At 47.9% G+C, this 16,794-nt stretch overlaps 1 protein-coding gene across 2 annotated transcripts in view; it reads right to left on the reverse strand.

The window, feature by feature from the left end:
* Positions 1-4,036: 4,036 nt before the first annotated feature.
* Positions 4,037-16,794, reverse strand: part of ADPGK (ADP dependent glucokinase) — a 32,556-nt gene continuing 19,798 nt past the window's right edge. The window contains exons 4-7 of one of the 2 annotated variants that reach the window (XM_077881790.1): positions 12,994-13,114; positions 8,411-8,607; positions 7,729-7,827; positions 4,037-5,480 (exon numbers count right to left, since the gene is read on the reverse strand). In XM_077881790.1, the coding sequence (XP_077737916.1) occupies positions 4,929-5,480; positions 7,729-7,827; positions 8,411-8,607; positions 12,994-13,114 (969 nt within the window). In that variant the 3' untranslated portion in view covers positions 4,037-4,928. Of the gene's footprint in view, positions 5,484-7,728; positions 7,828-8,410; positions 8,608-12,993; positions 13,115-16,794 lie in introns of both variants that reach the window. The other variant, XM_077881788.1, reaches the window with a different exon arrangement.

Raw genomic sequence — 16,794 nt, forward strand, 5'->3', positions numbered from 1 at the left:
ATTCAATTTAGGAGAAGAAACATAACAGATATGCATGCCCCTCACAGCATAACTTCAAAACACGTGAAGTAAAAATCAATAGAATTAAATCTACAATTTTGGTTGGATGTTAGCACCCCCCCCCCCCTTCAGCAGTTGCTAGAACTAGATGGTAAATGTAAAAGGACATTTAAAGCCCCTCGACTTCCCTGACATTCACAGAACGCCGCGGCCAGTAAGCGCGCAGACTGGATCCTTCACCAGTGCTCCTCTGCAGCAGGACACACACGCACCGGGCCGTACGGCAGGACCCGGAGTGAAAAGACTCATATTCAGTGTGTTTTCTGACCACAGTAAAATTCTATTAGAAATTAACAAGAGGGACGCCCAGGTGGCTCCACGGTTGAGCGTCTGCCTTGGGCTCAGGGCGTGACCCTGGAGTCCCGGGATCAAGTCCCACAGCGGGCTGAGCCGAGCCTGCTTCTCCCTCTGCCTGTGTCTCTGCCTCTCTCTGGGTCTCTCATGAATAAATAAAATCTTTAAAAACAAAACAAAACAAAATAAAAAACCCTGTCTTTAAATAGAAAAAAAAGAAATTAACCAGATACGTAGAAAAACCCTATTTGGAAACTAAATACACACTTGTAGTAACTCATAAGTCAAGAAAGAAATCCAGAGAAAATATTTTGAATACTATGAAAGCAGATCACAAGTTGTAGGACTCAGCTAAAAGCAGTGTTTACAAGGAAACTTTTAGCTATAAACGCTGCTATTAGAAAAGAAAGGCAGAAAACCCGTGAGAGGTCCCCACCTTAAGCTAGAAAAAGAAGAGCAAAGTAAACCCTAAATGAGGACAGAGCTGGAAAACAAACTCTTGTTAAGAGAAAAAAAATTCTTTCCAAATAGGTCTATGGGGTCCTAGCACAAGCCCAACAGGGTCTGGGTTAGAAAGTGATGAGCTGGTTCTACGGGAGGGAATACAGCGAACTTCGCGCACGCGAGGCGATCTTGGACAAAGCGGGAGGACTTAACACGACACCTCACTTCAAGGCTTGACCAGAGAGCAATTGTGTGGTACTGGTACTGGGGTGGGCAAATAGTAAGACGATACGGTCCACGAAGGGACCCACACTTACACAGGCAGTTTTTAAAAAGATTTTTTATTTATTCGTGAGAGAGGCAGAGACCGAGGCCGAGGGAGAAGCAAGCGCCCTGTGGGGAGCCCGATGCGGGACTCGATCCTGGGACCCCGGGAGCATGACCTGAGCCGACGGCAGACGCTCAACAGCCAATGAGCCACCCAGGTGCCCACAGGCATTTTTGATAAAGGCAAGAAGGCAGTGCAATGGGAAAAGGAAAGTGAACGCCAAACTGGACAGCTGTTCACAGCTGTGGAAAGGAGTGAATCTGATCCCAACCTAACACCATCCACAAGGTCACTCCCAATGGATTATAGACCTAAATGTAAAACCTAAAATTACAAAGTTCCTAGAAGAAAATAATGAGACAACAAGCATGACAGGAACAGTTCGGTGCTTTCGACCAGCAGGCCAGGAAGAAAATGAGCACCTGTCTACAGACTGGGAATACATAAAGAACTCCTACAACTCAAGAATAGTAAGAACAGTAATAAAACTAACCCACCCAAACAATATACACAAAACAACTCAGCTGGAAAGAAAAAAGAGTAAGCAGATTTGGACACTTCACCAAGACACACAAATGGTCAATAAACATGTAAAAAAAAAAAAACAAATGCTCATTATTCATCATCAGGGGATGCATAGACTACAGCGAAATACCACTGCACACCCTTCGAGATGGCTACAAATTACACGGACGCCTCCAAGTCTTGGCAGGGAGAAGCCACCAGAACTGTCAAAACATCATTGGCAGGTGTGAAATGGGTCGGCCACTTTGGAGTGATGCGAACATTCTGTACCTCGACAGGCATTTGGGTTGGACAGGCCTATGCGTTTGTCTCAACCACCAAACGGTACACCTGAAATCTGTGGAGCTCCACTGAATGAAAATTTTTACCTAGGAGACATGAGTGACATGTTAAATTGTCATTGTGGTGGCTCTTCAAGGTTTTAAAACAGTTCTAAGGAGACCCAGGAAACTGCCTGTTCAGTTTGGTAATAGTAATGGACAGTCATTAAACTTTTAAATATGGGGGCAGCCCTGGTGGCGCAGCAGTTTAGTGCCGCCTTCAGCCCAGGGTGTGATCCCGGAGACCCCGGATCGAGTCCCACGTTGGGCTCCCTGCATGGAGCCTGCCTCTCCCTCTGCCTGTGTCTCTGCCTCTCTCTCTCTGTGTGACTATCATGAATAAATAAATAAAATCTTTAAAAAAAATAAAAATTAAAAAAAATAAATAAATAAAAATCACCATAGGGACACCTGGGTGGCTCAGTGGTTGAGTGCCTGCCTTTGGCCCAAGGCATGATCCCAGCTGGGATTCCAGGATCGAGTCCCACGTTGGGCTCCCTGCATGGAGCCTGCCTCTCCCTCTGCCTGTGTCTCTGCCTCTCTCTCTCTCTCTCTCTCTCTCTGGGTCTCTCATGAATAAATAAATAAAATCTTAAAAAAAAAAAAAAACTTAAATATGTGCCATGTACTGTGCTAAATATTTTGCAGCGCATTCTCCTTAAATCATCAGGAACCCCCGGGGAGGGGCCGCTGTGCACCCCGTTCTCTGGGTGAGCAAAGCGAGGCTCAGTAAAGGTGGCCTGGCCCTGACCTGCAGTCCCGGCCCTCTCAGCACCCTGCCCGGAACCTGAACGGACCACCCCACTACACAGAGTAAAACACAAGCTCCGTCTGCACGATGGCGGTGACTGGTTTTTGGCCAAATTCTCATCCCGATTGTGCTTCCTGTGCTGGCACCTCGCCCTTTCCGGGAGGCGGCGGGGGTGAAACCATTTCAAGGGAAGAGTGAGCGTGAGAACATTGGTAGGGAGGCCCCCGGCTCACCGGCACCCTATCCTGCTCCACGGGATTTCAACCTTCGTCGTATCACGTGGGAAGCTTTGTGGAGCAGTTTGGAGGCTGCGGCCCTGCCTGCGGGTTGTCCGGCCCTGCCAGCTCCCCTCCACGAAGCCTGTCGGCTGACATCCCGTCTTCCTTCCAAAGCCTAGCTGCCTTCTCGAGGGTGGGCCGTTCTGAGGGGCACGACGGCCTAGCTACGCACGTTCGCCAGACACACATAAAGCTTCAGGAGCAGGAAGTCACACTTGCCCCTCAGCCTGACGCGCTGACACTTCGTGTTCCCCACCACACTGATTTAGTGACTAGAAGTACTTCAAGGCCCAGCTTTTGAAAAGCACTGCTCTAAGGCCCCAGTGCTTGCCCTCACTGACGTCTGCTTTGCGAACGTGTTGGGACCCCGGGCGGGGGCAGGGCAGCCACAGCTCGAGGCAGAAGGGGGAAAAGTCCCGGAAAACACCTCCGGGCTCGCAGTCGTTGGGTTCCCAACGGTTTACGTGATGAGAAAACAGAATCTCTTCTGTCTTAAGCCCTTCTGATACAAATAGGCTAGACGCTGGGTGTTTAATTTTTAATGGAGCTTGGAGGCAGAGACTGGTGAGGGAGGGGCCAGAAATTTCCTTTATAAGCTACTTGCTTTGACTTTCGAGCTCTAGACTTACGCGGTCTTTGAAGGAGTAACGAGGCCTTTCCTTCGGCCCCACAGCCGGGCGGGCCTGCCCCGCTGCCATGTTCAGACTGCTCCTCGAACAACCGAGAAGGCTCATCCTGCTCTTTCAAACCGCGGTTTCGTACCGGCTTGGCTACTTGACACTACGGTCTTCTCATCACCTTAAACCAACAGGAGACCTTCAGCTCGGGCTCAGCGCGAGGCGAGACCAGCACCTGAGAGCAGAGCAACACACGGCCTCGTCAGGATCACAGGGATTCCTACTTCATCTGGCTCCGGAGCGGTGGTGGGAGAAACGGAATCAATCACAAGTAGACTGAGGATTCCTGAAATGTAAATTGTTTTTAATAGATTTAAAAGCACACAGAAGTCTCCTTGACTTATAAAAAAATAAATACGTAACGTGTGACCAATTTATTCATGATCCTGGGGCTCTGATGAGGTAAAACTTTTTAATGGATGTGGTGGGTCAACATCAAACAAACATGACCGGTTACACACACACAAGCATATTCCAGTTGTAAAAGCAAATTCCTTCAAGGATCAGAACGAACAAAGATCAGTCTTCCACTGTGGAAAGCACGTCCAGGGCCGGGGGATGAGGCGGCCTCGGACCAGCCACCGACCACCCCGGGAGCTGGGGCAGGAGGGCGGAGCTCAGAGGCCCCCCGAGGCCGCCCCGTAGGTGAGCCAGGCTCCCGGCCTCTGCTGTGACAGCGGAGCACAGAGCGACGGTGTTGTCCTTATGTGTGGCTCTGTCTTAAGTTTGAGAGCAGAAGACTCAGGAGTGCTCACGAAATATTTTCACTGTAACACTGAAGGGACATCACGGTCCTGCCCATGAGCGCAGAGCAGAGAGGGAACACGAGACGCTCACGCTGGGCCTCGCGGGAGACGGGGAGGACGGGTGAGTGAGCATGCGCCTCTGCACCTGGCGAAGGGGCAGGGCTTTCTCCAGCTGACGTGCTCTCCAGAGGCGGGCCTGAAGTACTTGACAACGCTGCGTAAGATGGGGATATGGGGATCAAGTTTTACCCCTCTTAACACACAACATAAAAAAAAAAAAAAAAAATCCAGTCTTGTTAGTAGATAGCTGAATTCTGATTAAAACCTGAAATGTTTCTGTGTAATTGTCAACAGGCTGGAATGTATCTGATACAGTTGAATCTGTTGTTTCTTTGGCTATCTTTCAATTAGATATAGAAACTGTTTGGACAGCCCTCCTCCTATTTTTCCTGTAACTCTTAGATCGAGTAGCTCTCCTCCAGAAAAACCACCCACAGCCACCTTCCTAGGAGTGAGGGCGGGCTTCTGAATAGAAGAGGCCTTCGGCAGAAATGGCATCTCCGAGGCCCACCGTTCGAATGGGATCCTTACACACCAGTACTGGGGTGAAGTGGAAGGAAATTCCCTCCCTGTGCCACTCTGCTACTGGCTCGTTGGGGTTTATTACGATCCTGGCGCCCGCCTCCGAACGGGAAGTCATGAACTCGGGGGGTGCCCGCAGGGACACTCGGCTGGCGTCTATGGCTTCTGTCGCGCAGGCCTGTGTCCCAGCCACACGTGCTCCCGCCGCCACGGCCGCCAGCTGGTTGGCCCAGTGTCCGTCTATGGTTGCCAGAATGTGGTAGACCAGCGTGTGGAAATGGATCCTGGTGAGGTCTGAGGCTCTGCCTTTACTCCTCCCGTGTTCCTTCAAGATCCAGAAGAGGATGTCACTGACCATGCCCACGTCGGGGACGCCGTTCCAGGAAGAGAGAGAGGAGTGAGGTCCAGACGCCGCCTGGCTGAGGAACAATAGCTCCTGTTCGTTCAGCCCCAGGGAAGTCACCGCAGGAAAGACCTGCTAACAGAAACACAACGGAAGTCTCTTTCTGATGGACACGCGGCTCTCAAGAGACCTGAGGACACAGCCAGTGACGACGGTCAGGGAAGGCAGGCACTACGGTGTCTTTTGTCCTTCCCACGAGACTCTCCACCAGGGAAGCGATGGTCACAGGTCATTGCTTTGGCTACACCTCTAATCACACCTTCACGATCACTTGGGAGACAAAGGGCAGAGGGGCACCTAGTTCCTATTTCTGTCCATGGTGCCTGGCTTTAGACTTTGCGCGCACAGCAGACCCTCTGCCCACTGGTGGGACAGGGCTCTCGGTTCCAAGGCCCTAGCAACACACAGGGTCACGTGGTGCTGTGGACACAACTCCAAGAAGCAAGGAGAGGCTTAGGGAAGACCGCATTTAGTAGTAACTACAACAGGGTCTGAACAGGAGCCACTGAGCCTGTTTTAGTCTTAAGGGGAGCCACCGCATCTACCGTTTTACAGATACGAGGACTGAGGCGCGGAAAGGTTGCACAAATACACAGAAAATGAAATTAACATGGCTTTTTTAAAAAGTGGAAAGATAACCTTAGAAGAGAAATTTAAATTAAAAACTATCCTGAGGCACGCCTGGGTGGCTCAGCGATTGAGTGTCTATCTTCGGTTCAGGTCATGACCCCGGGGTCCCAGGATTGAATCCTGCATCGGGCTCCCTGAAGGAGCCTGCTTCTCCCTCTGCCTGTGTCTCTGCCTCTCTCTGTGTGTGCCTCATGAATAAATAAATAAAATCTTTCAAAAAAAAAAAAAAAAACTACACTGGAAAACAAGTGTGAACCCTCACGTAAACCACGGACTGTGGGCAGTGACCGTGCGAGCGCAGGGTTGGGCACTCACGGCAGCAACACTGTGGGCGACACCATGGGCAGCAGGGTGCCAACAGTGGGGGAGGCGGCAGGTGTGTGTCGCAGGGTACATGGGAGCTCACCACATGCTACTCACTTTTGCCATGAACTTGAAACTGCCCTAAAAAGTAAAGTCTATTAAAACAACCCACAACTAGTCTCATATGTTTTTCACTTGTCAGACTGGTCAAAGAATGCCTGCTTCTAACCACGTCCTGGTGGCAAGGATATGAGGAAATAGCACTTGTAAAGAGTTCTAGTGGAGGTGAATGGGACAGCTCTCGCGGAGGGCTTGCTGGCGGCATTAAACTCACGAAGACCTTTTCTGCTCTCCCAGCAGCCATACTCCTGCGAATTCATCAGACATACAGACCTGCTCCCGGGGAACGTACAAGGTTCTCTGCTGCACTCCTGTTTGGTTCAGCAAAGGACAGAACCAAGATGCCCACCGAGACGGTGCAGGGGGACTAGCCTGGGGAACCCACATACTCCCTTTCACTGCCTGGCTGTGCAAAGACAGGATGTGACCCAGTGATGATGGAGAAAAGGCCTCCAAAATCCAATCAGTGAGAGAAAGCAACATGCACAACTGTCTATATGCTGTGCGCTGTGCTATCTTTTGGGATAAAAAGGGACCAAACATTAAGGAAATATTCCCATGTTTGCTTCTATTTGTACAGTGACTCTGGAGCACAAGGACGAAGCCAAGGGTACAGGTGGTAGGAGGGAGACTTCACTGTGTATCTTAGTACTACTGGGGTTTGACCATATGAATGTGTCACCCATTAGAAAAATTAAATAATAATAAAATAAAAGGTTATATAACTTGCTTTTGTTCATAAAGCCAGAGAGCGGCGAAGCTGGCATTCCAACCCCGGCTCCCAAAGCCTGTCCTCTGAAGCACTGTACTCCCAGGTCTATCTAATCACCGCGGCCGCCCGGAGGCAGGAGTCGGACACCTGGGTGCCTGGTGGTGAGGGAGTAAAGCTCCCCCAAAGTTCCTCTCCTCTGAACTTCTAGAAGTTCAATTTAAAGCAGTTGAACTGGGCTTTCGGTTTTCTCCTTTGGGTCCTACTGCAAAAACCATTCACATCCAACTTCTTTATTCCAGGAGAAACAGGACCCACAAATCCATCAGTTATGCGGACAGATTTCCAACCTAGTGGGAGATGCTATTCCAGGATGGCTCTGGTTCCTTATCTGGATTCTCCACAGACCCAGCTCTGAGCAACAGAACATCCACACCTCAGTGAGCCGGCCCCTGGGCCCCAAGAGCTGGCCCCACGGGACAAGGGCACTTCCCTGCAAGGCCTCCTGAGGGTGAGGGCTCACCCTCAGAAGGCTGCACGCGCTGCCCCTGTGCTTACCTGATGCACGATGCTCCTCATGAGCTCCCTGTTGGTCATACTGGCCAGCTCCAGGTGAACCGGAACACCAGTGGGGATGTCAGAAATGGAGGTCACGACCTGCGGAGAGAAGAGTGCAGTGGTGCCATTAGAAACAGAACTCACGCAGGAGGGAAGAAAGGGTTGAGGCCGAGACGTGGTACCTCTGGTCACTGCCTTTTTTGCATCATCATGAAAGCTCTAAGCCCCGGGGGTCACCGCAGCCTCCAGACAAGGGATGAGGGACGCCCCTCCCGACCGGCACCAAGAGCCGCCCCCGTGGGCTCAGGGAGCAGCCTATTCCCGGGGGGCCCAGGCTGAGAAACTGAGGAACCGCAGCACAGCTGGTGTGAAGAGACGACACGCACGACACGCAGGATGCAGACGACACACACCATGGCTGGAGCCACACTCCGCGTCGCACAGGGCACAGAGGCTCAGGCAGGAGGAGGTTCTGACCTGTCCTACCCGAGCTGCCGCCACCCCAGCAGGAGGCGCCGCCCCGCAGCAGGAGGCCGGCATCAGAGCGGCTGCGGTTAATCGGGGCATCGTCCCGGGGAGGCCAGGACCTAGGACCAGGCAGCATGAGCTGCAGACACCAAGAGAGGGAGAAACAGGGACAGTGCCAGCTGAGATCTGTGAAATTCTGCGACAGTGCTATTACCTCCAAGAGCCTCTTCCTCTGGAGCTCCTTGCTTTGTCCCTCCATCATGTGCAATCCAGAGAGGACCACCAGGTCTGGCTGAAACTCCTCCAGGCTAGACACAAACACTTCCAGCATATTCATGGCCCCGTTGGAGAGGTCGTGGGAGAAGATGAATCGGTTGGCATGGGGAGCTTTTAACCGGCCCCACTCCTCCCCTAGAAAAGCCCAGTTGACACAATGGGAAGAAAAGGAAGAGGCTTTAAGTCTCCTAGCTGTGGGGGCTGGACGGGGCCTCACTGGAGCCCTGGCTCTGGGCAGGCGGGCTTCTGGCTGAGTGGAGGCCAGCCACGATGGCTTAGCCAAGCACGACGCTGCAGCCAGGAGGACGGCGGTCAGTAAGGAAACCAATCAACCAAAACCCAACCCCAACCCAACAAAATACAGCATGGGCTATCTGTGCCTTTGTCAGGGGCTGGAAAAGTACTCCCAGGAAAGCTCTACTGCCCGCTGAGCTCTCAGATATAGGACGCCCGTGTCCCTTCCTGGTCACAGAACAGTAGCATGACTTCCAAATACCAGCATTCAGTGCACACTGTGCACGTCCCTATATACAGGACACACTACCTTTCTCGAAGCAACTCCCACCTCAGAGAGGGGCCCCGAGCCCCCTTCATGCAGCTGGGACCTACAGAGGCTAGAATTCCAAGAGTCTTGCTGATGGCAGCCCCTCCGCCCTACTCCTCCTCTTTGGTGGTTTCCTGGCACTTGATCCAGGAGGTAAGAGCATCTAGCTGCTGTCGTCTCCTCTGAGCGAGCTGCTCTGCAATAATGACAACTCAAGACCAAGTTCAAGTGCTACTTCCTCCCTAAGTGGCCGCTGACTGCTCCAGCCTGGTGCACTCTCACCACTTGGAGCATCCACAGAGATTTCCTTTCACATGGTTTGGTGAATATCATTTTGTTTTGCGCTCTCTCTCCTACTGTTCTGAACGAGTATTCAAACTTACACCTTTGCTTAACTTTTCACACATCACGCCACATCTCTCCAAATAGAACCCCAGCTCTTTGAAGGGAACACCGTACGCGTCTGATCCTCGCAGTACTCGTCACAGGCCCCTGCGGGAATGCCCACTCAGCATCTGCTACACTGATCCAAGCAGAGGCGGCCAGATCCACCCTTGGCTGGGTCTTCTGGTGGGGGTAGGAGTTTGGGATCTATGCCCACCCACAGGAGTGACTCTCCCTCCTAGGCTGTGCAGCAAAACCTCCTGGGGAAATGAGTTTTACATGTGCAGGGGGTGGGACGCACTGCTGGAGATCCTGATGTACGGGAGGTGGGGGGAGTGGGGGAACCACCCATAAAGACCCCATAGCTGCCAAGCATTCCAGAGGAACGCGCTATGGCTGGGGTCCTAAAGCGGGACCAGCGACAGGGGCCTTCCCCAGGCTCACTTGGTGAAGCCTTATAACCGGAGGTTTTATTAAGTGCAGTGCTCTTTCTTCTCCCAACACTCGGCAGAAAATCTTCAAACTCAGTCAGTGCAAGGGCCATCGAGGCTTTGCGACTGCTTAGGGCACTTCCTCCTGCCCCCCAGCCAGCACGGCGGTGCTTCCAGAGACTGAGGGGCAAGGATTCACGATGTGGGTTTATATAGCTTTCCCTCCAAGTAAAGGACTCAGCTCATTTACAGAGTTAGAGCTCATACACCGAAACCTAGTTTTTCACTGGTTTCTATCAGTTACTGGACATTCCTTCAGAAAGTCTGTCCCCGAGGCAGACAAACCACAGCAGAGGGTTTCCGCATATTGCAGGCTGATCGTTAACTGTGGTCAGCACAGGCCTTCCTCCTTCCTGCAACAGGCCTCTTCAAACAGAAGCCCTCCCTCTCCACAGGGAATGTGGGGGCGAGGGCAGGCCTTATTCTGGAGCAAGTGTCAAGGCTGGGAGAGCCCAAATTTCCTGTACTTTGAGTTCAGCTTTACTGAATCCATTCTTCGAAAAAACATTTTATATGTGGGTCATTTCTATAAAAATCTATGAAAGCAGAAAAAGACATTTCCTATTTACTAAACCCCAGCACAAGGGTTACGTTGGTCACAATGCCATGTTCCTTTAATCCGTGGCCCTCGTTTTATCATTTATCCAGAGAAAACACACAATCATGGTCCACACAGCTGAGGGCAACACTCCGACCCTGCTCTATCTTCAAAGACCCAAAGCCAGGACGCCTGCCCTGAGAACCCTTTCCTAACTCTGCCAACCCCATCAGACTCAGTTGCTTCCTCCCCTGGGCCCTCTCAAGGGCGAGGCACACGATTCGGTAATCACCCGCAGGGCCCGCGCCTTCCGTCACCAGCTCCCCCTGCCTTGCCCCTGCACGCAGCATGGGAACAAATGGATGAGCAAAGAATAAGCGAACGAGAGGACTGAGGACTTCCATGCCTGTGACAACAGAGAATACAGGTAGGACTCCAAATCCAACATCTCCCCCACTGACAAGACTCCACAGGAGGGGAGAAATCCACATCAGTATCCTCCTGAGGGCAAGACCGGGGCCTGCCCCTCCCGGGGTGTAGCCTCTGAGAAGCACTGCCTAACTCACCCCAGGGAACGAGAGACATGCAGCATTCAAAGTAATTGAATTTCCTCAGGGAAAAAGAGAGGCAAAATAAACAGGCCTCTGCAAAGCAGAAACATGGAGAGAAGCAGAGGGCTGCTCCCTGGCTGTTCCCACAGGACACAGGACAACCGAGCAGTCCCAGAGGCGAAATGACTGGAACGCAGACCGGGCAAGCCTGGAGCCTCAACGCCCCCCTGTTCTCAGAGCTCAGAAGGTGTTTCTCTGAGCCATCCCTTCTCTCAGTTTACCGTCCTGACCTTTGGCCACTATGTCAGCAAAACCTACATAGTGGCGTGTGGGTCCCCGGCCCGAAATCTGAAAATAGGTTTCTTTGGGCAAGTCTGGTAGAGGAAAGGGAGGAAACGATTGGGGACAAATCCCCTCTGGGAATTTAGTCATCTAAATTTGTGAGAAGCTGGGGATGGATTTCTGTTAAGACAAATGACCCGATGTTTTCTGCCACCAGACTGAGTTCCCTCTAGAGACCGGTGAAAATGTAACTTCACAGGAAGTTTAATGGGGGGCCCTGCTTTGTACTAACAAAGTTAGGCACACAACAGAAAAACTAAAGTGTGGGGTTTATAAGCCCAAGGATGGAGACAGTCTCCTTTCAGGATAAGCTGTGCCGTCTTCTTCCCTCCACATATGGCACAACTGTCACATCCAACAGGAAAATCTGGTTGAAGAGAGCAGTCTCTCCTCTTTCCCTGCAGTGACCAGGGAAAATGACAGAAACCAGGAACCAGAGAGGTCTCCGGGTCATGATGTGCGCACCTGCAGGGTGCAAGGGAAGGGAACCTGGGACTGGCAGCAGCAGCACCTGCAAGGCACATCTTTAGCTCTTCTAGACCCTTCCAGTCAACAGTCCCATTCATGCCTTTCATGAAGAAGCCCTCAGTACCTGTGAACCTTTACCACAATCTTCAGGCAGGAAGAGTTTCTGAGAAACTCAAAACTTGCATATGATTAAATGTGAACTGTCTACAGCAATCTTTTGTTCATAAAGTTCACAGCTTAGCCCTTCCTAACTTCCTGATTCCAATAAGCACCCGAAAGATAACCAGACACAATTCCTTTCTTGAACATGGAGAAAGCCTAACTTTCGAGAAGGACTCTATTTCCTATCTTACAGTAATTACTCTAGGAGGTGAGGTTCTCTTGATCGACTTGGAAGCAGTTCACTGAGCCTATTAAGCAGTGTTTTAAGGGACCAATCAGTCTGTTTAGATATTTGAGTCTTTAACTTGAGTTAATAATGTGTTGAGTCAGAATTTCAAGAGTCTGGAGTTCTAAGCAAAGGAAAGAGACAACAGCAAATACACAGAATTAGATAAACAGTTAAAATATGTTTAGGTATTTAGGGTTCTCTAAGAATCAGATCTGTAGTCTACGTAACACACAAAATCTTCTGGGAGGGACACCGGATGGGCCGGATTTGGATTGATGAACACCGGAACAGTATATAATGGGAAATAATATAAGTGTTGTTAAATACAAACTCTTCCACTTACACACCCAAGGGAAAATAAAATGCTTCAAAGGAAGTTTGCCAGGGGCTTGGAATCAATCCTGAGCAGCTTGGAACAGTTGGCCAGAAAAGCCTGGAGCAGAATCCAGCACCATGCTGAACAGATGTTACATGCCCTTCTCTTTCCTTAGTAAGAAAGAAAAACTTTGTACATGTGTGTTTAATACATTTTCATTTTGATTCAAGATGCCAGCTTTCCTATAGCCTGATATTTCCAGGGTTCAGATCAGTTCTGTCTGTAGATCTCAGAATTTTCTTCAGTGCTCAAATTCTCTCTATTCTCAAGACAATGGCCAGCATCAGCTCAGCAGAACCAGGTCAGGAAACCTTCGGTCAGGCAAGAAAAGGTCCTGCCAATTTACAAAGATAAATTTCTAGCACAGTCACACCTCAGCTGGACAACACACAGTCCCCCGCCTAGTCTCATACCGTTACTTACTCATTTCTCTTACCTGCTTGATATTCCAAAATAAGGTGGAACTCATCCATTTCCTGCAACGACTCTGGTGGAACAAATACATTATCATCAAGAAGTTCATGCAGCTTTGGACCAACTGGGCCACAAAGAAGCACCTGGAGACAAGATACAGGAAATCTGTCAGGAGACCCATCATTTTCCTACAGAATTGACAGTAACTGAAAAGGTATGTCCAGGCCACTTCTATCCATTTCAACAAGACACTAGAATTCAAATCTAATTCTGAAAGCTTTTGGTCTGGAGGTATGTCATAAAAGGGGCTTTTACCAGGGCTTGGGCCTCTGGAGAGAATGGCCACCAGAAATGAGGGGTTGACTAAAGACTCGAATCACACCTGTTAGATGCCTATGTAGCTGTGGAATCATACACTCTGCAAGTGACGGAATATTTGTCCCCCAACCCCCACATTCTTAGGTTGAAGGCTAATTGCCAATGTGACAGTATTTGGAGATAGGGCTTTTAGGAGGTAATTAAGGTCAGATGAGGTCATATAGGGGAGGAGGGTCCTAATCCAGTAGGATTGGTGGCCTCATAAGAAAAGGAAAAGGGAGAGCGAGATCTCTCTTTCCAACACACCCACTGAAGATAGGCCATGTGAGGACACACCCGAAGGTGACTGCAAGCTAGGAAAGAAGTCCTCACCAGAAACTGGACTCTGTTGGATCCCCGAAGTTGGACTTTCCAGCCTCAAAATTGTGCCAAAATAAATTTTTGTCGTTGAAGCCACCCAGCCGATGGCACTTTGTTGTTATGGCTAACCAAACAAAGACACCCCCACCCCCATTTTCTTTTCATTACTCACTCATCCTATGTAGGCAAACAGATACGGGACGTTGTCTGCTCAGAACAGTCAGATGAAAACAATTCTGTCTGAATTTTACATGGTATAGAAAAGAGCCTCACGATCACATTATGCTCCCTAATCACAGGACCTAATTTGTGGGATCAGCCTCCCCATTATACTCAGCTGTTATGCGAGCAGAAAAGTCTTCCATAGATAAGAATTAAAGAGCACCTCAATTCACCAAGCTGTGGGGAGGTACTCTCCAACTTTTCCCAAACCCTTTCTTCGACTCCAACCTGGGTCTCTCCCTGGCTGTTTCTTCTAGAAGTTATTTCACATCTGCTGCTGTTCCTCAGTTCCAAAAAGCTGCTGCTCCTGCCATGCAAACTCTGGATCCCACTCAAGCCAAGCCAACATGCTCAAAACTACCAAACAACGGGGCTTAGACAGGGGTCACTAAGGAAAGTCCTCAGAGATGATCACCACCACTGTGGATTTAATATGCTCCTCCCAGAAGCTTCAAAAGGCATTTTACTTGCTAACTGCTTTTGTACAGCTACCACTTTACTTCTTTTCTCTAATTCCTGGCCAAACTTCACCCTCCAAGATGAGAGAACATGGGCCAAATTTACCACCTGCCCAAAACAACAACAACAAACAGACAAAATATATGAAACGATGGTTTTCAAAACATCTGGACATTTAGCAACAAAAGACAGTGATCCCTAACAGGAAAGAAACCAAACTCAGTAAGACCTACAAATGCCGCATCAAATTACCCTAAAAGAGTTTCCAGATATTACAAAAATCTGAAAGAGTTCATCAGCAGCAGACTTGCACGATAAGAAATGTTAAAGGAAATCCTTCAGGCAGAAGGAAACTGATGCCAGATGGAAATAAAAATCTAAACAGAGTAATGGGGGAGCACCAGAAATAGTAACTCTGGGTAACTACATATTTAAATCTCTCTAAAAGAGAGATTTAATCAATTGTTTAAAGAGCAATATTAACAACACAGAATGAGGTTTACAATAGACACAGAAGAAAATCATATGACAATAACAATATAAAGACCAGAGAAGAGAAATGGAAGCACCTATTCATTATAAAGTACTCAAATTATAAATGAGGTACGATCCCTGACAATAGATTATGATGGCTAAACACATACATGAGAACTCTTAAAACAACCACTAAAATAACAAAGAATTATAGCTAATAAGCGAGAGAAGATAATATGAAAGCACAGAAAAATAACTCAAAAAGAGTGCAGAAAAAGGAAAAAAGGAAGAGTTGGGACAAACAGAAAACAAAGAGCAAGATGTCAGACTTAATAGTTCATGGATGGGCTATCAAATAGCCCATTTTAAGAAATCACAGGATTATTAGAAAGCACTTTGAATTGAATGAAAATAAAACTACAATGTATCAGAATCTGAAATGGCTAAAGAAGTACTTAAGGGGAAATTTATATCACTAAACACCTATATCCGAGAACAAGAAAGTCTCAAATCAATGACCTCAAGTTCTACTTTAAGCTAGAAAAAGAAGAGCAAGTTAAACAACATAAAACAAAACTAATGAAATACAAAAGAAAAAAAAAAAAACAGAAAATACAATGAAACCTAAAACTCATTATTTACTGAAAAGATCAATAAAATTGATAAACCTCTAAGCAAACTGATCGAGAAAAAAAAATCACAAAGGGAAGTTGCAGAATAGAAAAATCCTGAGCTCACCTCCTCCCACAGAGACACGGAGGCTTCAACTACATAGAGAGCATCCCTCTCTGAGAACAACCTGAGGATTTGGAGAACAACTCTTCCATGTCAAAGACACAAAAAAAAAGACTTACTGAGAAGGACAGAGGGGAGAGAGATACAATCTGGGAACCAAACCCCTGAACGCTGACCATACCTGTGATATTCTTCCTATTTATGGTCAGGTATCTTTTCAGACTACAATGGTATGATAAATGGAAATCCATTCCAAGAAAAAAAAAGTGGAAACCAAACACATGGAGGCATAACAACATGCTACTAAACAACCAGAGGGCCAACAAAGAAATAAAAGAAGAAATTAAAAAAGAATACCTTGAGATAAAACAAAAACAAAAAACACAAAACCTGAGATGAATGAAAATGGAAACAGTATTTTAACATCTTTGGGACATAGCAAAAGCAGTTCTAAGAGGGAAGTTTATAATACGGCCTATGTCAAGAAATAAGAAAAACTCAATTTAACCTTGACCTAAAGGAACTAAAAAAAGGATAACAAACAAAACCCAAAGTTAGCAGAAAGGAAATGATACCAAAGATCAGAGCAGAAATAAATGAGAGACTAAAAGATCAGTGAAACTAAGGGTTAGTTCTCTGAAAAGACAAAAATGATATACTCTTAGCCAGAATTATCAAGAAAAAAAAAAAGGCTCAAATAAAATCAGAAATGAAAAAGAGAAGGCACCACTGACACCACAGAAATACAAAGGATTATGAGACTACTAAGAAAAATTATGTGCCAAAAAACTAGAAGAAATGGACAAATTCCTAGAAACGATCTTCCAAGAGTGAAACAGGAAGAAACAGAAAGTCTAACACAACTGCACCAAAGACTGTAAGATATCTAGGAACAAATCTAACCAAAGAGGTAAAAGATCTGTACTCTGAAAACTACAGAACACCTATGAAAGAAATAGAAATGACACAGAGAAATGGAAAAACATTCCATGGTCATGAACTGGAAGAACCAAAATATTGTTACTGTTACAATGCCTATACTACCCAAAGCAGTCTACACATTTAATGAAATCTTTATCAAAATACCACCAGCATTTTTCACACAGCTAAAACAATCTAAATTTGTATGGAACCATAAAAGATCCCGAATAGCCAAAGCAACCTTGAAAAAGCAAAGTAAAGCTGGAAGCATCACAATTCTAGACTTCAAGGTATTTAACAAAGCTCTAGTGATCAAGACAATATGGTACTGGCA

This window comes from Canis aureus, chromosome 32, assembly GCF_053574225.1.
Source record: "Canis aureus isolate CA01 chromosome 32, VMU_Caureus_v.1.0, whole genome shotgun sequence".
NCBI classification, from domain to species: Eukaryota; Metazoa; Chordata; class Mammalia; order Carnivora; family Canidae; genus Canis; species Canis aureus.